General features: G+C 42.7%; 1 protein-coding gene and 1 long non-coding RNA gene across 2 annotated transcripts in view; both read right to left on the bottom strand.

Annotated features, from left to right (window-relative positions):
• The window catches only part of plekhh3 (pleckstrin homology, MyTH4 and FERM domain containing H3), a 93875-nt gene that overhangs the window by 6634 nt on the left and 65589 nt on the right, over positions 1-21652 (bottom strand). The window contains exons 5-8 of the mRNA XM_034189774.1: positions 21223-21380; positions 19521-19644; positions 16391-16688; positions 1196-1403 (exon numbers count right to left, since the gene is read on the bottom strand). Coding sequence (XP_034045665.1) covers positions 1196-1403; positions 16391-16688; positions 19521-19644; positions 21223-21380 — 788 coding nt within the window. The remainder of the gene's footprint in view (positions 1-1195; positions 1404-16390; positions 16689-19520; positions 19645-21222; positions 21381-21652) is intronic.
• Positions 4948-8785, bottom strand: LOC117527437. The gene is made up of 3 exons (XR_004565533.1): positions 8774-8785; positions 6986-6991; positions 4948-5009 (listed from the first exon to the last, which is right to left on the bottom strand). It is a non-coding gene; the product is annotated as an uncharacterized LOC117527437 (long non-coding RNA).

Here is a 21652-nt window from a genome sequence, read left to right as displayed (position 1 = left end):
TTCTGTCTAGAAGCTTAAAGACTTGATGCTCGACTAACACACAACAGGAGTAACGGGAAGACAGAGGACGGGAAGGAGAGGAACAGTAGCAGCCAGTAAACCAGTAGTGAGCACTATGTCTGGAATTTATATTTTGCAAACTGTTTTTTTACTTTCACTTTGATACTCTGTGTGCTTCTTACCCTGTGTGCTGCTATACAACGCTGCTAGAACCTCCCCCGAGGGAGTCTTCCCAAGGGATCAATAAAGTTCTATCTAACCTTCCACCATGTTTAATCCATGTTGGCTCCAAACTCTTCAAGTTAAACAGTTATGATCCTGAGTTCGACCTTTCAAAGTCACCCAAGGCCAAACACCATGTGACCAACAGAAGGATTACACGAGTTCCTACTAGGTTTTAATAGTAACCATGAACGTGTCATTAACCAATTTCACAAAACAGCCATTCTGAATGATTTTGACCTTTCAAGGTCACCCTGTGTCAAAGGTCATGCAACCAATAACACCATATGGCTTCATCTTAGTGCTTAATGGTAACCACAAGTGTGTCATTAACCAGTATGACTTTTCAAGGTTGCTCAAGGTCAAAGATCATCAATTCACCTAAAACATCATATTAGTTTTTAAGTAACCATAACTGATTCCATAAAATAACCATTCTGAATACCCCACATACAACTGATAAGCATTGGGACAAATGTTTGACCTTCGTCTGCGACCTTGACTTTTAACCAATTTTCTTAACTTCGAACTTGTCTGAGCCTCATTCATTCCACCAATTGGGGTTCCAACTGGATCAAACCTCTTCCGAGTTACAGGATCCCCCCATCTCTACACATGGGTTTAATTGGTGTCATCTGGTCAAGCTGAATCTGGCTCTAGTTTTTAAAAACACACTGGCCTGTCAAATGTCTCAAGAAACACTCCCAAGAACTATTGTCAACCGCACAATTACCTCATGACCATGATGGACGATGACTTCTGCCAACAGATGTCAGAGTTGTAAATTTCTGCCTCATTAAATTATAAACCCTTTGTAGTATTTTGCACATGGATGAAGAACTTAAACACATTTTCTCACCAAAACTATTCTGCCTCTGAACACTGCAGATATCGTGAAAATTTAATCACAATGGAAGTGACTTAAAAAAAAAAAAAAAAAAGGCTGCGCACTAAAGTATAAATGCGCTCAAACCTCATTGGCTGTCGTGTGCGAGCTGATGTAGAGCTGGCAGAAACCTGGGCCAGGATAGTGCACAGTGCAAAGCATCTCCTGTCTGTTCATCAGCATCTGGATCTCCTCCCAGGATGGCACGCACTCCCGGCACTTTGTCTTTTCTAAAGCCTCGCTGATGAATGACGCATAGTTATCCATCTCAGACTCTGGACTCTGGTTCTGGATCCTGCAACAAAGAGAATAATGGACTGAGCCAAGGCACACGTCTGTAAGTGCAAGTGCGTCTTTGTGCACTTAGACCGAGTTCTGCCAAATGTTTGCCAGTAAAGTAAAAAATCTTAAATCTAAAGCGGGATAAAGTGTTAATGCTCATGAGAAGAACAGTGTTATGTAAAGTTTTATGATTGTTGACTTTAGCTCGTCCTTTTGATTCAGAGTCTATTGGGGGGGGGGGGGGGGGGGGGCTGGCAATACTAATGTCAATGAGGTGACGAGTGACCACAGACTGTATAGATACACTGGACACACCCACCATGATGTCACCTACAGATATTCTGAAGAGTGGGTTTGAAGCTCAAATGTGGTAGATCCAAGTATTGCAATTTTGGCAGTGCCTGACTCTGCCGGGTCAACCCATAAATGGTTAGGTGGAGTATGGGATGAGTGGTGTGGCAGGATGACAACTCCCCCCCAACACACACACCTCAGAGTTACCAAACAAGCTAAACCTACCAAGCTAATCTTGGTTTGGGTTTTCACTAGAGCATATTTTTTGCAGAATAGGTGGTAAATTTAAAAATTAGGACTGACATATATCCCAAGTCAGTGGTTCCCAACCCTGTTCCTCATCCTGGTCCTAAGCTGCCCATTTCCCATCTCTCCCTAGTCTGCCACAGGCTTTTGAGCTAATTCAGGTGTATTTTGCCAATCAAGAGCTAATAGACACATAAATGAGCCAATCAGACACGTGAATGGGCAGAGCAGGAAGGGATGGAAAACATGTAGTTAAGGGGTCCCTGAGGCCCAGGTTGGGAACCATGGGACAATAACTTTCATGAAGCTGTTGATGCCCGCTATTTACCACAAATATAAAAATTAAATACTAAAATCTCACTCAACAGAAATGCTGAAGCACCAACTTCTTGCACTGATCTTTTAAAACCATTAAATGACGCAGTAATGCAATAAAATACTCGACACACTTAGTCGAGTCCACAGCAGCTACTTCTAGTGATTAGAGTGGCTGCCTGGATGGCACAGGAGCTCTCACCCAAAGTGACTCCATCCCTAATTATTCATAACCTCATGGTTTAAAATCACTTAAGTGATGAGTTATATGAAATTCATCCCTCCTCCAATACAGATGTCATGAATGGGAACAGTAGCTACAGAGACCAAAACCAGTTTTTGTACCAGGCTGTAAACATGTATATTATCTGCTGTAAAGTTGGATACTTTAACATGGGGGTCTATGAGGAGTGACTCATTTTTGGAGCCAGCCTCAAGTGGCCATTCAAGGAAGTGAAAGATCTGGCACTTCAGTGCTGGCTTCATTTTTCAGTACTGGAAGTTGGAGCTTGGAATTGGCTGCAACAAAAAGAAAAACTACACTTATTTATTGATTTATTTATTTTGTCTTTGGGTAGTGCACGAACAGAACAAGGTGTTTCCGGTCTTGTGAACCTGAGTGACCTTCCATTTCCTCCCGCTGGAGTAACCAGGAGTGGCTGGACAGTGCGTTTAGAGGAGACAAAAAGCAAGGTGTGACTTCACTCCACATGGAGCATCAGAGTGTAAGGTGTGAAACACATTCATTTATCTTCAACCACTTTTCCGGGTTCGTGTCGCAGGAACAACAGCTCCAGCAGGGGACCTCAGACTTCCTTTTCCCATGCCACATGAGCACCTCTGACTGGGATATCCTGAGGCGTTCCCAGGCCAGTTTGGAGATATAATCTCTCCACCTAGTCCTGGGTCTTCCCCGGAGTCTCCTCCCAGATGGACGTGCCTGGAACACCTCCCTTGGGAGGCGCCCAGGAGGCATCCTTACCAGATGCCCGAACCACCTCAGCTGGCTCCTTTCAACGTGAAGGAGCAGCGGCTCTACTCTGAGGTCCCCACCGATGACCGAACTTCTCACCCTATCTCTAAGGGTGTGAGTGTGAAACACGATTTGATGGAATTATGAGCTCAGCTCTGTGTAAATAGAAGGGAAAAAGGAAGGAAACAATCATACTATAATGTGCAACCAAAAATATACAAAACAGAGGACCGAGTGAGAGGACTCAAACTCTGTGCCAGACAGCGAAGCCGCCTTCATTCCCTCCGATGTCTCTCACATAACTCCACGGCCACAGGGTGGGATTTGTCCTGCTGAAACATAATTAGGAATGTTCCACTCAGTCTGTGTAATCCTTCCTACATTCTGCTCTCTTCACCCCTCATCTCTCTTTCCTCATTTCCTTCTTGTGGCCTTTACTCTGACAGACAGTACCCAGGGGTTTCTCAGGGCACCGGAGGCCAGCAGGGGAGGGTTTCTGGGCCTCCTGCCCACTCTTGGCTTCGCCCAGCTGCAGCCTCAGCACTGATCCACGGGGGTGAGAGAGCGTGAGAGCAAAGGCGAGATGTGTCAAAAGGCAGCAAGTTCCATGCAGCAGAAGCTGTCACGGCATGAAACTCCAGCGCTGGCTCTGGATTCAGAGCACAGACAGAGAACGGCGCTGGAGCTGCAGATTAAACTTCAGAATAGCATGACTGATAGAGGGGCTAATTCAGACCTGGAAATCCAACCGTAAAAAACACTGGGTCTGTATGTGTGGTTAGAGAAAGAGGGAGACAACTTGAAGACGTATCACACTGCTGCATCTCAACTGGTGATTAGCAAAGCTGGTGCCTGCTTTCTGCCTTCATCATCATCCCAGCCCACTTGTTTGTTTTTGACATACCCCGACGCTTAATATGCACTCACCCTACCATTATATTATGTCAAACAACATTTCCCGTTTATCATGTCAAACACTTTTAAAGCTGGAGTGTGTAGAATTTAGAGCCATCTAGTGGTGAGGTTGCAGACAGCACTATCCTGCCATGGTTTTGTGTTTTTGTTGCTTTGACAGTGTGGATTCAGGCTCTCTTGCATTCTCTTGTGATCATGTGTGTGATCTTACATTTCAATGTATAACGTAATGCTAAAATACCCTCGACTGTATGAGCATAAAAAAATAGGAAACAGAATGTGACCTTTTGACCTATTAAAATAGGTTCAGGTTAGTCACCTTTGAACTTGTCCAAGGTCTGTGTTCTGAGAATGCTCCCTGTGAATTTGAAGACCCTGACAATATTAGGACTGGAGTTACGCTGCGCACAGACAGACAGACAGACAGGCGCAAAGTCTTCACAATACGCGATGGCCATGTTTTGACCTTGGGTAAAAATGATGGCTCTCAAATTTGTTAGCCTGTGTTACATAACTGTGTGGCATTGAGATTTTTTTAATCCCATTATATAGAAAAATAGTCCACTGTATGATTCACATCATTTATCATGCAATTTGGTCCATACATTTTTCACTCCATTGAATGACTCCACTAGTTTTTTGTAAGAAAAAAAAAATGTCCAAGATATAAAGAAGTAAAATCCAAAGCTGATTAGAAGCTAACGCGATGTTCTTGGGAAATTCTCTAGTGGCTGTCAGATGAACAATTGGAAAGGTTCCTATCAGTTTTCTGTCAGATTGAAGAAAGCAGACTTAAAGCTCTACAACCTCTGGGTTTTTAAGATTTAAGTCATAAAAATAATTTTCTTTGACACACTATAATTGTATTCCTTAGCACTTAATTCATTGATTCATAATATATTGCCAAGATAAACAAAATTTGCACTGTCTGGAAACAATTTTAGGATTTCAACCCCCGATGGGTAGAAATTCAAGCCATCAGATGCCATATCCTACATTTAGCAGTAACGTCAGATCACGTGGGGGCTTTCCCTGATCTGTCAGAGGATGGAAAGGGCATGGCGACTGTCAGTTGGACAGAGGCAGCATGACACCAGCTGGCTGTGCGCTCGAACAAAATGGTAGCCAAGTGGTTAGTGCACTTGGTTTCAGTGCGGAAGGCTCCCAGTTCAAATCCCAACCCTGCCGCATTTCTCCATGTCATGTGAAGTTGTGTCAGGAAGGGCATCCAGCGTAAAATTTGTGCCAATTCAACATGCAGATCCACCTTGGATTTGTTGTGGTGACCCCAAGTGCAAACAAGGGAGCAGCCGAAGGGACTTACTATGGCGGAAAACACTCCAAAATAGGTCATTTCTGTATACATATGTCATATACACTCAACAAAAATATATACACAATATCACCATTTCCCTCAAATATTGTTCACAAACCAGTCTAAATCTGTGATAGTGAGCACTTCTCCTTTGCTGAGATAATCAATCAATCAATCAATTTTTTTATATAGCGCCAAATCACAACAAACAGTTGCCCCAAGGCGCTTTATATTGTAAGGCAAGGCCATACAATAATTATGTAAAACCCCAACGGTCAAAACGACCCCCTGTGAGCAAGCACTTGGCTACAGTGGGAAGGAAAAACTCCCTTTTAACAGGAAGAAACCTCCAGCAGAACCAGGCTCAGGGAGGGGCAGTCTTCTGCTGGGACTGGTTGGGGCTGAGGGAGAGAACCAGGAAAAAGACATGCTGTGGAGGGGAGCAGAGATCGATCACTAATGATTAAATGCAGAGTGGTGCATACAGAGCAAAATGAGAAAGAAACAGTGCATCATGGGAACCCCCCAGCAGTCTACGTCTATAGCAGCATAACTAAGGGATGGTTCAGGGTCACCTGATCCAGCCCTAACTATAAGCTTTAGCAAAAAGGAAAGTTTTAAGCCTAATCTTAAAAGTAGAGAGGGTGTCTGTCTCCCTGATCTGAATTGGGAGCTGGTTCCACAGGAGAGGAGCCTGAAAGCTGAATGCTCTGCCTCCCATTCTACTCTTACAAACCCTAGGAACTACAAGTAAGCCTGCAGTCTGAGAGCGAAGCGCTCTATTGGGGTGATATGGTACTACGAGGTCCCTAAGATAAGATGGGACCTGATTATTCAAAACCTTATAAGTAAGAAGAAGAATTTTAAATTCTATTCTAGAATTAACAGGAAGCCAATGAAGAGAGGCCAATATGGGTGAGATATGCTCTCTCCTTCTAGTCCCCGTCAGTACTCTAGCTGCAGCATTTTGAATTAACTGAAGGCTTTTTAGGGAACTTTTAGGACAACCTGATAATAATGAATTACAATAGTCCAGCCTAGAGGAAATAAATGCATGAATTAGTTTTTCAGCATCACTCTGAGACAAGACCTTTCTGATTTTAGAGATATTGCGTAAATGCAAAAAAGCAGTCCTACATATTTGTTTAATATGCGCTTTGAATGACATATCCTGATCAAAAATGACTCCAAGATTTCTCACAGTATTACTAGAGGTCAGGGTAATGCCATCCAGAGTAAGGATCTGGTTAGACACCATGTTTCTAAGATTTGTGGGGCCAAGTACAATAACTTCAGTTTTATCTGAGTTTAAAAGCAGGAAATTAGAGGTCATCCATGTCTTTATGTCTGTAAGACAATCCTGCAGTTTAGCTAATTGGTGTGTGTCCTCTGGCTTCATGGATAGATAAAGCTGGGTATCATCTGCGTAACAATGAAAATTTAAGCAATACCGTCTAATAATACTGCCTAAGGGAAGCATGTATAAAGTGAATAAAATTGGTCCTAGCACAGAACCTTGTGGAACTCCATAATTAACTTTAGTCTGTGAAGAAGATTCCCCATTTACATGAACAAATTGTAATCTATTAGACAAATATGATTCAAACCACCGCAGCGCAGTGCCTTTAATACCTATGGCATGCTCTAATCTCTGTAATAAAATTTTATGGTCAACAGTATCAAAAGCAGCACTGAGGTCTAACAGAACAAGCACAGAGATGAGTCCACTGTCCGAGGCCATAAGAAGATCATTTGTAACCTTCACTAATGCTGTTTCTGTACTATGATGAATTCTAAAACCTGACTGAAACTCTTCAAATAGACCATTCCTCTGCAGATGATCAGTTAGCTGTTTTACAACTACCCTTTCAAGAATTTTTGAGAGAAAAGGAAGGTTGGAGATTGGCCTATAATTAGCTAAGATAGCTGGGTCAAGTGATGGCTTTTTAAGTAATGGTTTAATTACTGCCACCTTAAAAGCCTGTGGTACATAGCCAACTAACAAAGATAGATTGATCATATTTAAGATCAAAGCATTAAATAATGGTAGGGCTTCCTTGAGCAGAATGGTAGGAATGGGGTCTAATAAACATGTTGATGGTTTGGATGAAGTAACTAATGAGAATAACTCAGACAGAACAATCGGAGAGAAAGAGTCTAACCAAATACCGGCATCACTGAGAGCAGCCAAAGATAACGATACGTCTTTGGGATGGTTATGAGTAATTTTTTCTCTAATAGTTACAATTTTGTTAGCAAAGAAAGTCATGAAGTCATTACTAGTTAAAGTTAATGGAATACTCAGCTCAATAGAGCTCTGACTCTGTCAGCCTGGCTACAGTGCTGAAAAGAAACCTGGGGTTGTTCTTATTTTCTTCAATTAGTGATGAGTAGAAAGATGTCCTAGCTTTACGGAGGGCTTTTTTATAGAGCAACAGACTCTTTTTCCAGGCTAAGTGAAGATCTTCTAAATTAGTGAGACGCCATTTCCTCTCCAACTTACGTGTTATCTGCTTTAAGCTACGAGTTTGTGAGTTATACCACAGAGTCAGACACTTCTGATTTAAAGCTCTCTTTTTCAGAGGAGCTACAGCATCCAAAGTTGTCTTCAATGAGGATGTAAAACTATTGACGAGATACTCTATCTCCCTTACAGAGTTTAGGTAGCTACTCTGCACTGTGTTGGTATATGGCATTAGAGAACATAAAGAAGGAATCATATCCTTAAACCTAGTTACAGCGCTTTCTGAAAGACTTCTAGTGTAATGAAACTTATTCCCCACTGCTGGGTAGTCCATCAGAGTAAATGTAAATGTTATTAAGAAATGATCAGACAGAAGGGAGTTTTCAGGGAATACTGTTAAGTCTTCTATTTCCATACCATAAGTCAGAACAAGATCTAAGATATGATTAAAGTGGTGGGTGGACTCATTTACTTTTTGAGCAAAGCCAATAGAGTCTAATAATAGATTAAATGCAGTGTTGAGGCTGTCATTCTCAGCATCTGTGTGGATGTTAAAATCGCCCACTATAATTATCTTATCTGAGCTAAGCACTAAGTCAGACAAAAGGTCTGAAAATTCACAGAGAAACTCACAGTAACGACCAGGTGGACGATAGATAATAACAAATAAAACTGGTTTTTGGGACTTCCAATTTGGATGGACAAGACTAAGAGACAAGCTTTCAAATGAATTAAAGCTCTGTCTGGGTTTTGGATTAATTAATAAGCTGGAATGGAAGATTGCTGCTAATCCTCCACCCAGGCCCGTGCTACGAGCATTCTGACAGTTAGTGTGACTCGGGGGTGTTGACTCATTTAAACTAACATATTCATCCTGCTGTAACCAGGTTTCTGTAAGGCAGAATAAATCAATATGTTGATCAATTATTATATCATTTACCAACAGGGACTTAGAAGAGAGAGACCTAATGTTTAATAGACCACATTTAACTGTTTTAGTCTGTGGTGCAGTTGAAGGTGCTATATTATTTTTTCTTTTTGAATTTTTATGCTTAAATAGATTTTTGCTGGTTATAGGTAGTCTGGGAGCAGGCACGGCAATCCATCCCACCTCACAGGTGTGCCATATCAAGATGCTGATTAGACACCATGATTAGTGCACAGGTGTGCCTTAGACTGCCCACAATAAAAGGCCACTCTGAAAGGTGTAGTTTTATCACACAGCACAATGCCACAGATGTCGCAAGATTTGAGGGAGCGTGCAATTGGCATGCTGACAGCAGGAATGTCAACCAGAGCTGTTGCTCGTGTATTGAATGTTCATTTCTCTACCATAAGCCGTCTCCAAAGTCGTTTCAGAGAATTTGGCAGTACATTCAACCAGCCTCACAACCACAGACCACGTGTAACCACACCAGCCCAGGACCTCCACATCCAGCATGTTCACCTCCAAGATCGTCTGAGACCAGCCACTCGGACAGCTGCTGAAACAATCGGTTTTCATAACCAAAGAATTTCTGCACAAACTGTCAGAAACCGTCTCAGGGAAGCTCATCTGCATGCTCGTCGTCCTCATCGGGGGTCTCGACCTGACTCCAGTTCGTCATCGTAACCGACTTGAGTGGGCAAATGCTCACATTCGCTGGCGTTTGGCACGTTGGAGAGGTGTTCTCTTCACGGATGAATCCCGGTTCACACTGTTCAGGGCAGATGGCAGACAGCGTGTGTGGCGTCGTGTGGGTGAGCGGTTTTCTGATGTCAGTGTTGTGGATCGAGTGGCCCATGGTGGCGGTGGGGTTATGGTATGGGCAGGCGTCTGTTATGGACAAAGAACACAGGTGCATTTTATTGATGGCATTTTGAATGCACAGAGATATCGTGACGAGATCCTGAGGCCCATTGTTGTGCCATACATCCAAGAACATCACCTCATGTTGCAGCAGGATAATGCACGGCCCCATGTTGCAAGGATCTGTACACAATTCTTGGAAGCTGAAATTGTCCCAGTTCTTGCATGGCCGGCATACTCACCGGACATGTCACCCATTGAGCATGTTTGAGATGCTCTGGACCGGCGTATACGACAGCGTGTACCAGTTCCTGCCAATATCCAGCAACTTCGCACAGCCATTGAAGAGGAGTGGACCAACATTCCACAGGCCACAATTGACAACCTGATCAACTCTATGCGAAGGAGATGTGTTGCACTGCATGAGGCAAATGGTGGTCACACCAGATACTGACTGGTATCCCCCCCCCAATAAAACAAAACTGCACCTTTCAGAGTGGCCTTTTATTGTGGACAGTCTAAGGCACACCTGTGCACTGATCATGGTGTCTAATCAGCATCTTGATATGGCACACCTGTGAGGTGGGATGGATTATCTCAGCAAAGGAGAAGTGCTCACTATCACAGATTTAGACTGGTTTGTGAACAATATTTGAGGGAAATGGTGATATTGTGTATGTGGAAAAAGTTTTAGATCTTTGAGTTCATCTCATACAAAATGGGAGCAAAACCAAAAGTGTTGCATTTATATTTTTGTTGAGTGTATTTTGGAAAACCTCGTACGAAATAAACACTTATAAATCTAAAAAGGCTGTTTTGGAAACTGAATAACATCTGATGTGATTTACAAGACATTTTACGGATGTTAACGGTCGGGTCACAAATCTCAAAACCTCACACATGCACTTCCTCCTGCAGTTCATGTGCACAATGGCGTCAGACGGGAAAGACAATATACACCATGGAATTCACTCACTCACTCATCTTCAACCACTCCAATTAAGGGTCGCACCACCAGTCATAGGGCGTGAGGTGGGGTTCACCCTGGACAGGACGGCAGTCTATCGGAGGGCCACATACAGACAAGCAAACACATTCACACCCGCACACACACCTACGGACAATTAATATGTTTCCAATCCACCTAACCTGCGTGTCTTTGGATGTGGGAGGAAGGCGGAGCGCCCAGGTAATCCACGCAAACATGGGGAGAACATGCAAACTCCACAGGTGGGAATCGATCTCATTACCTTCTTGCTGTGAGGCAACAGTGCTAACCACTAATCCAACGTGCTGCCCACCATGGAATTTCCCTCAGATAAACATGTTCTCTTCATTAAAATGAGCTGCAATTTTGTAACATGGTACAAAAATAAACATACATTATACAATGTTTGGACTTTGGTAGAAACTAAATTTTGTCAGGCTATCTAATTTTCAGTAAAATATCAAATTTAGGTGTCATATAAAACAAATAATGAATATTTTACCCATTCAGACAATGGTAGGAATGTTTTTATTTATTGAAAGATGAAATGTTCCAATCGACTACTCTGCAAAATGCAAGAGGTGGAGTAGGTTATGTCCCTGTACCAACACACAGGAGGGGGTTCACTCCCACGTAGCTCTGAAGGGATGATTCTAAACTTATGAAAACACATAGATTTGTTGTTGCAGGTAATTTATACTACAATGAAGAGATGATTATGAATGCTGCATTCAAATTGCTAATAATCACCCCTAAATGGAGCGCCTTGGGGCAACTGTTTGTTGTGATTTGGCGCTATATAAAAAAATTGATTGATTGATTGATAAATCCTGCATGCTGTAGCTTTAATTATACTGTATAATTTATACAGTCAACAGTAAATCTACAACATTTTTAAATTGAGGTAACTTTCAAATATCAGAATGTCAGATTAAATGTGTTTGAGGTCTCATTCCATACACACACACACACACACACACACACCCTACCATCAGTTGCTGAACAATTCAGATCGCTCCAGTTTGCTCCTCAAAATCTACAGCAGAAGAACTTTGTGACTGCATGCTTAGTTGGGCTCTGTGCCATGGAGTGGCGCAGAGAGGAGGAGGAAGAGACAGAGAGCCAGATGTGTGGCTCCACGTGGCGCTCGTCTTACTTGTTTTCCCAAACATCAGGCACATGCAGCAGGTAGAACACCTGCAGGAGCACGCTGAGGAGCATTGGAACAAGATTTTTAGCCATGTTGGCATCACTGTCCTTCTTCAGCATACTGCAGCAATGAAACTGAATGCGGTGCAGCAGAGTTTAATTGTGCACACGTCAGAGAAGAACTGTCACACTCTATTAAGGATCAACACTAATCAAGACGGATCGATGTGCTCGGTTGCGAGCTCCACAACATGAGGTGAAATGAGACACTTGAGCTCAAAAGTTTACATACCCTGGCGGAATTTTATTTATTTATTTATTTAGGCCATTTTTCAGAGAATATGAATGATAATAAAACCTTTTTTTCAATCAATCAATCAACTTTTTTCTTGTATAGCGCCAAATCACAACAAACAGTTGCCCCAAGGCGCTCCACATTGCAAGGCAAGGCCATACAATAATTATGAAACACAGTCTACGTCTAAAGCAACATAACCAAGGGATGGTCCAGGGTCACCCGATCCAGCCCTAACTATAAGCCTTAGCGAAAAGGAAAGTTTTAAGCCTAATCTTAAAAGTAGAGAGGGTATCTGTCTCCCTGATCTGAATTGGGAGCTGGTTCCACAGGAGAGGAGCCTGAAAGCTGAAGGCTCTGCCTCCCATTCTACTCTTACAAACCCTAGGAACTACAAGTAAGCCTGCAGTCTGAGAGCGAAGCGCTCTAATGGGGTAATATGGTACTATGAGGTCCCTAAGATAAGATGGGACCTGATTATTCAAAACCTTATAAGTAAGAAGAAGAATTTTAAATTCTATTCTAGCATTAACAGGAAGCCAATGAAGGGAGGCCAACACGGGTGAGATATGCTCTCTCCTGCTAGTCCCCGTCAGTACTCTAGCTGCAGCATTCTGAACCAACTGAAGGCTTTTTAGGGAACTTTTAGGACAACCTGATAATAATGAATTACAATAGTCCAGCCTAGAGGAAACAAATGCATGAATTAGTTTTTCAGCATCACTCTGAGACAAGACCTTTCTGATTTTAGAGATATTGCGTAAATGCAAAAAGGCAGTCCTACATATTTGTTTAATATGCGCTTTGAATGACATATCCTGATCAAAAATAACTCCAAGATTTCTCACAGTATTACTAGAGATCAGGGAAATGCCATCCAGAGTAACGATCTGGTTAGACACCATGCTTCTAAGATTTGTGGGGCCAAGTACAATAACTTCAGTTTTATCTGAGTTTAAAAGCAGGAAATTAGAGGTCATCCATGTCTTTATGTCTGTAAGACAATCCTGCAGTTTAGCTAATTGGTGCGTATCCTCTGGCTTCATGGATAGATAAAGCTGGGTATCATCTGCGTAACAATGAAAATTTAAGCAATACCGTCTAATAATACTGCCCAAGGGAAGCATGTATAAAGTGAATAAAATTGGTCCTAGCACAGAACCTTGTGGAACTCCATAATTAACTTTAGTCTGTGAAGAAGATTCCCCATTTACATGAACAAACTGTAATCTATTAGACAAATATGATTCAAACCACCGCAGCGCAATGCCTTTAATACCTATGACATGCTCTAATCTCTGTAATAAAATTTTATGGTCAACAGTATCAAAAGCAGCACTGAGGTCCAACAGAACAAGCACAGAGATAAGTCCACTGTCCGAAGCCATAAGAAGATCATTTGTAACCTTCACTAATGCTGTTTCTGTACTATGATGAATTCTAAAACCTGACTGAAACTCTTCAAATAGACCATTCCTCTGCAGGTGATCAGTTAGCTGTTTTACAACTACCCTCTCAAGAATCTTTGAGAGAAAAGGAAGGTTGGAGATTGGCCTATAATTAGCTAAGATAGCTGGGTCAAGTGATGGCTTTTTAAGTAATGGTTTAATTACTGCCACCTTAAAGGCCTGTGGTACATAACCAACTAACAAAGATAGATTGATCATATTTAAGATTGAAGCATTAAATAATGGTAGGACTTCCTTGAGCAGCCTGGCAGGAATGGGGTCTAATAAGCATGTTGATGGTTTGGATGAAGTAACTAATGAAAATAACTCAGACAGAACAATCGGAGAGAAAGAGTCTAACCAAATACCGGCATCACTGAAAGCAGCCAAAGATAACGATACATCTTTGGGATGGTTATGAGTAATTTTTTCTCTAATAGTCAAAATTTTGTTAGCAAAGAAAGTCATGAAGTCATTACTAGTTAAAGTTAATGGAATACTCAGCTCAATAGAGCTCTGACTCTTTGTCAGCCTGGCTACAGTGCTGAAAAGAAACCTGGGGTTGTTCTTATTTTCTTCAATTAGTGATGAGTAGAAAGATGTCCTAGCTTCACGAAGGGCTTTCTTATAGAGCAACAAACTCTTTTTCCAGGCTAAGTAAAGATCTTCTAAATTAGTGAGACGCCATTTCCTCTCCAACTTACGGGTTATCTGCTTTAAGCTACGAGTTTGTGAGTTATACCACGGAGTCAGACACTTCTGATTTAAAGCTCTCTTTTTCAGAGGAGCTACAGCATCCAAAGTTGTCTTCAATGAGGATGTAAAACTATTGACAAGATACTCTAACTCCCTTACAGAGTTTAGGTAGCTACTCTGCTCTGTGTTGGTATATGACATTAGAGAACATAAAGAAGGAATCATATCCTTAAACCTAGTTACAGCGCTTTCTGAAAGACTTCTAGTGTAATGAAACTTATTCCCCACTGCTGGGTAGTCCATCAGGGTAAATGTAAATGTTATTAAAAAATGATCAGACAAAAGGGAGTTTTCAGGGAATACTGTTAAGTCTTCTATTTCCATACCATAAGTCAGAACAAGATCTAAAATATGATTAAAGTGGTGGGTGGACTCATTTACTTTTTGAGCAAAGCCGATAGAGTGTAATAATAGATTAAATGCAGTGTTGAGGCTGTCATTCTCAGCATCTGTGTGGATGTTAAAATCGCCCACTATAATTATCTTGTCTGAGCTAAGCACTAAGTCAGACAAAAGGTCTGAAAATTCACAGAGAAACTCACAGTAACGACCAGGTGGACGATAGATAATAACAAATAAAACTGGTTTTTGGGACTTCCAATTTGGATGGACAAGACTAAGAGACAAGCTTTCAAATGAATTAAAGCTCTGTCTAGGTTTTTGATTAATTAATAAGCTGGAATGGAAGATTGCTGCTAATCCTCCGCCCCGGCCCATGCTACGAGCACTCTGACAGTTAGTGTGACTCGGGGGTGTTGACTCATTTAAACTAACATATTCATCCTGCTGTAACCAGGTTTCTGTTAGGCAGAATAAATCAATACGTTGATCAATTATTATATCATTTACCAACAGGGACTTAGAAGAAAGAGACCTAATGTTTAATAGACCACATTTAACTGTTTTAGTCTGTGGTGCAATTGAAGGTGCTATATTATTTTTTCTTTTTGAATTTTTATGCTTAAATAGATTTTTGCTAGTTATTGGTGGTCTGGGAGCAGGCACCGTCTCTACGGGGATGGGGTAATAGGGGGATGGCAGGGGGAGAGAAGCTGCAGAGAGGTGTATAAGACCACAGCTCTGCCTCCTGGTCCCAACGCTAGACAGTCACAGTTTGGAGGATCCCAAAAAATTGGCCAGATTTTCCCCACTCACAGTGGTTGGGTGAAGCCATTTATTGTCAAACAACCAGGTTTGCTTTTTTTTTTATCATAATGACAACACAAACTACCCAAATGACCCTGATCAAACTTTTACATACCCCCGTTCTTAATACTGTGTGTTGCCCCCTTTAACATCAATGACAGCTTGGAGTCTTGTGGTAGTTTGTGGACGAGGCTCTCTGATGGTAAAGCTGCCACTGTATGTGTTTCGGACTTTATTTACATCAATTATGAAGAAATACAAACAGTATGGCACTCTATGTAAATCTGCATGGAGTAGACAGTTCTCAAAAACTGAGTGACTGTGCAAGAAGGAGAAGAGTGAGGAAAGCCACCAAGACACCCAGACAACCCAGAAGAAGTTATAGGCTTACGTGGCTGTGATTGGAGAAATTATGCACAGTGCAAGCTTTGCATTTTGTATCACCAGTTATCCATCTTCATGACGAAGTGGTATAGAGGAGGATTTTCTTAAAAAGGAGACCTGAAAGTTTAGCTACAAATTGCCAGAAGGTGCATCTGAGATGCAAGCCTGGATCTGATCTGTTTTGGTGAAAGAATATCCTTCTCTGCTCTACTCCATTATGAAGCTAAGAGTAGTGATGCTTTAACAATTACCAGTGATAGCGGTTAAAAAGTAACATAAAAAACGCATTCCAATTTTGCTTGACATTTCCCGCTTGCTGCTGTTTTCCCAAAAAATTGAATTGCAATAAAAAAAAATTCAGGATTGAAAGCTTAATTTGTTTGTTATAGAAAATATTTGGACAAAAAAATAATTCCAGCAAGTTTAAAATTTAACACAAATCCTATGAATGGAATATACACAGAAATTTGAACATTGTACAGAACATTGTACTTTACTGAAAAGGAATGGAAGTCTGTCTTACCTCTTGAGGTGAAATCTCAGGTACTTGAGCACGGTGGGGCTGGGACGGAAGGTGCAGCTCATGCAGGTGAGGAGCTGCCAGTAGCGGAGGTGCGCAGCTGTGTACGGGTCAGGGGTGTGGCTAGTCTGCTTCACCAGCTGACAGTAGACCTCGTCGCGGAGCGGTCGCAGGTCCAAGCAGGTCTGCAGCACGCCCTGAATGATGGAAACCGGCTCCCGCGCCGACTCCAGCTGCTGCAGGCAGTTGAAGAGCTTGACAGCTTCCTCGCGCACTGAGCCGTAGCCTTTTCCGCTGTGGTCTGAGGAGCAGGAGGGTTGATGAAGACAGGTGGTCAAGAAACAATGCTTAAAGATACGATCACAACATCTGACTTGCACATAAAGAAGAGCTCGTTTTCTCCGGTTGTTTCCAATAATAAAAACCTGTTCCCAATCTCTAAACTCATGTCACAATTCATTACATGCAGGATGTTTTATGCCTTTTCATTAATAAGACCATAAAAAGATTAATACTGATTTGGAGTATGTAAGCTGGTGCACTGTTCTGAGATACAATCAGTTCATTTCCTGGACTTTGAATGATCACATTTGGGTTAAATGTTGTCGTCATCTTTTGCTTTCTATATATCCTAATGTTATGAAGTGTGACTTGGCTGAGTGTCATGATGCCGAGGAAATCTGATGATACACCTCTCCAGCAAGCTAATATAGATCACCAGGTGTACTAAACCTCGACGGTGACTTGATGCATCCTCACAAAGACAAAAATAAGTTCTAACCCCGTTCAACCATTCTACCTGCTTACATGTATTATACAATGAATGTTTTAAAACGTTTTGCAATGAAATACCCAATTAAACAACCTCCATTGGAGAACACAGTAGGTCTGTTTATGCATGCAATTGGGCAGTGCAGTCTCGTTTGAGGACGGGCACTTAAAAGGCACATATGACGTAATTTCTCTACTTCCGGGGACGGAAACACAACACTTTCTCTGAGATTTTGGGCAAATTACACACAAACAAAGTGAAAATAGTGAAGAAAAAAGTGACGATGCGGTGGAAGGTGGACATGTGTTGCGGTTTGTTTATGACCTGCAGCACAAATGTGTCGAGGCGGTTTTGTAGGCAAGAGACATAGCTACTCTGGTTAGCTGTGTAGGCTAACTCTTACCGACACAACCTCTTACATTTGCCTCGTCTTCTCTTCTCCACTGGGAACTGAAAAAAACTGCACTTTCTGCGATTGCTTAGGTGATTGCAGCCGAAAACAAAACAGTACACCATTTTTCCCGTGTGACGCTATGCTGTGTATATATTGCACGACGGGAGCAGCGGTCCCGTCGTGGTCACATCCCGCGCTATCATGCAGGGTTCAAACGAGACTGCGTTCCCCTATTGACAAATATGATGTATTTACTATAAAGTCCAATTATCTCCCTTTGAAGACACGGGTAAGGTTAGACTTTACTTTTACTTAAAATTTGGTGGCTTTTACACCTAGATTTCTTGAGACAAGTTGGGAGATGGATACATAAACATTACCAAGTCACTTTGGGATCATCCGCTGTTGCAGTGCACCCACCATTTACATCAATCATTGTGTGTAGCATGTGTCTGTAGCAAGGCCCAAGCAGAGGGTCACCCCTTTGAGTCTGGTCTGCTTGAGGTTTCTTCCTCAAATCCTCAGAGACGGAGTTTTTCCTTCCCACTGTCACCTGTGTGCTTGCTCTAGGGGTTGGTAAGGTTAGACCTTACTTGTGTGAAGCACCTTCAGGTAACTTTGTTGTGATTTGGCGCTACATAAACTAAATAAACTGAATTGGACCAGAATTTTCCTTCACACGCATCTTCATATAAGGCCTTTTCCATTACACAGATCTAGCACTACTCGGCTCGGCACTACTCAGTTTTTTTTTTTGCTTTTCCATTAGGGATGGTACCTAGTACCTTACCATGGTGTAAAATTTCATTGTAATACACCAACTGGTTGAGGATGCGTTTCACTTATTATGTCAAAATCACATGATGCTTCAGCACTCTCGAGTTGGTTCCTTTAAATGGCTCCTTTCGTAGGACTCGTCCCTCTCCATCTCCCTTCCACAGTGTATGTGGATTAAACAAGAATCCAGAAATGGACTTTGGTGATACATTTCAGACCAGGATTTCCATTCTAACAAGTGATGGTCGACATGCACGCACAGTGAATTGTGGGACTTTGGGGGTGTTACAGTGAAATGCCAACCATGTGTGAAGTGAAAGGTGTAGTTAAAATTTGATATTCCCCATTATTATCACTTACTGAGGCGTTGCTGGGCAGGTAGCATAGATTTACATTTACGCTACCTGTCCATACCTGCCCGCAGTAAGGGGTGGGCATCCCAATAAAGTGATGACATCACGCGCAACCCAAGAACTGTCCGCAGACAATTACATGAAAAGGCGAGAAGTGTGTGTTGGTCCCAATATGGATATTCCGGATGATTTTATCATGGATAGTACGACAATGAACAGCAGCCAAAGCAGCCAGCTTGATGAGGAGGCACTGGCGAATTTGGAGAGCAGCACTGTACCAGCCAACACGACAGAAGTTAAAGTGAGCCAGCTTTTTATGTACGCATTCGCTGGGTGACCGATATGCCCAAAATGACCAATATTCGCCCTCGTCTACCTCGGGCGAATATTGGTCATTTTGGGCGACTGGGCATGGACGTCAGGCCTCTGAAAATGCATACCGCCCTCCAAAAGAATGTTATTGTATTAATATGACCCTTTTAAAGAGTATAAAGTAAAGTCCTATACTGGCCCAGATGCCCATTTGTGCTTATCCCTGGATTCTGTAGCACGAAGCAGATGAGAGTCTACAACGCCCCCTAGTCGTGATGCGGGTCCAAAACAAGTTACGTCCCCAGCCACGGCCTGTACTCACTCACAGCTGTGGTAATGCAGATGAAGATTCTTGTCCAAAGACACAGTCAGGTAGGGTGACCATGAATCAAACCCAGTTCCACACACTGGTAACCCAACTCCTCATCCCGCTGAGCTACCTGCTCCACTTTAAAGAGTCGGATTCTGCAACCTTACACTTGAGTGACATAATGAAGTATGAACATAAAAAAGTAAAGTACTTACATGTGTGCTCCAGGCTGCCGTAGGGGAAAGGCAGCAGAGGAGCATACAGCGGGCCGTGTGTGTACTTCAAGATGGAGTTGTGCTGGTAGATTTGCTCCACAGCTTCAGGGTTGAACTTATTCTCCTGAAGGAACATAGTGGGGAAAACACAACACGGAACAAAATGTCATATTCAGCACGACTTCAGTCAGTGGGTCACTCAAAGTGTTGCATCAGTCTGTTGGGGGTGACCAGGGTACATCTGACCGCGGTCACCATTCAGCTGTGGCAATGTTCAAAGAATCAAGAAGGTCAAGAGATGACCCCAGCACGCTGACAGATCATCTGCACTGGTGTCAGTGAGTTTAGAGTGTTTCACCACAGACACATCTTTCAAGCGGTACACATGGCGCCCTGTGCTACTGCCCTCCAGCACCTGTTGCTCATTAGTAACGTTGCCACAGCTCTGGCGCTACCCTCCAACCTGCCAGCCATCCTCTCTCGCTGCAAGACTAACCCCCCCCCCCACTTAGTGGGGCAAAGTTGACACATTCTTCTCAAGTGTTTTGTGAGGCTTCTGTGCTTGAACTGTGGGAAACGAATGTTGATCTGTACACCGCGTGGAACAGGGAACTGATCGCAAACGGTGCTGCACAGATCGTGGGTCACGTTTCCTTCAACCCACCGCTGCTCAAACCACGAAACTCTAGACCTGAAGCTGCGTTAATATGACAGACACGAGAGAATACAGCCTGCACGGTTCAATCTCAACTACACCCACCCAACTCTCCGCACATGGTCTCTGGCTGCAGGCCCAGAAGTTAAACTGCAGCCCATGCTCTTGATTAATCTAGGCTCAGAGAAAGCAGTCCCTTTTAACACAATGGCTCCTTCTGTTCAGTCTCACTTTGATTCGTGCAGCACCCGGTATTCCTCAGCACGAATCTCACACTCGCAAGTGGGGAAAAAAAAACATTCCTCGCGCCAGTTTGAGAAAGTGTGCCAAGAGAAGGCAAATGGAGTGACTAAAAGAGTTGCAGACCAAAGAAGAGCGACTTCAGTGAATTAGACAAAACAGTAAATGAGGATTAATTTGAAAGCATGTCCTCTGTGTTCCTCCAAAATATAAACTTGCCCCCAACACCCCCCCCCCCCCCTTACTGATGCAAACGGGTGCAGACGGAGGCAAACAGATTAACCACTTTCATTGAGATTAGACGTTCCTCGTCAGGAGATTACAGCGACGGGAGGCCAAGCAGAGGACTGCTTATCTAACTCTTCTGCTTGATAGTACCTCCGCAGCCAAAGTGCCCCCCCACCCCACCCCTCATCACCTTCACCCGGGGGCTGGACCACTGCAACTCATCTGTCTGAGTAAGATTCCACATTAATCGCACCAATTTTAGCATTTCTACTACTGAGAATTTCATAACTACAAATGTATATTTATCTAGAAATGACCTCTCCGCTTGGGGTTTGGTAGCTTCCCTCTGTTATTATGGCCCGTCCTGTCCCAGTGTGGTGGAATAACATGATGCAATTCATGGGATAAAAAGCAGGCAGAGGAAACTTTGGACTTCTGGCTCAATGTGGCTGTGTGGTTTCCACGGTAACAGTTCAAGGCTCAATAATGCGTTGCTGGATGGCCGTGACTACTACAAAACAAACCCATGCACATGTTTGTGTGTCTATGCCTGCGTGTGCATGTGTGTGTGTGTCACACCTCAATGTCTCGGATCAGGAGCTGCGTAGGAGTTTCCACGGGGGCTTTGATATCGATGATCTTCTGGATGGCACATGCCCAGTGCACAGCTTCATTGAAATGCTTGGTATACAACTTGTAGCAATGCTTCCGCCCATAAACTGTTATGCTCCAGTAGCCTGAAAAACAAAAAACAAAACAAAAAAATGCACAAACAAGAAAAGTCAGAGAACTTTCAAGATTGTTATGACCTGTAAGAACACACGTTCTCACCAGGTACTGGTTCACGGTGCAGTAAAAAGTCATATCACAATGTTTTTTCAATCAAGATGGTGGCCAAGTGGTTCGTGCCCTTGTTTCAAGAGCAGAAGATTCTAAGTGCAAGACCACCCCTGACCATTCTCCATCAATCAATTTCAATCAATCAATTTTATTTATATAGCGCTAAATC

Source organism: Thalassophryne amazonica, chromosome 16, assembly GCF_902500255.1.
Source record: "Thalassophryne amazonica chromosome 16, fThaAma1.1, whole genome shotgun sequence".
NCBI lineage: Eukaryota > Metazoa > Chordata > Actinopteri > Batrachoidiformes > Batrachoididae > Thalassophryne > Thalassophryne amazonica.
This window is presented reverse-complemented; position numbering and strand designations above follow the sequence as displayed.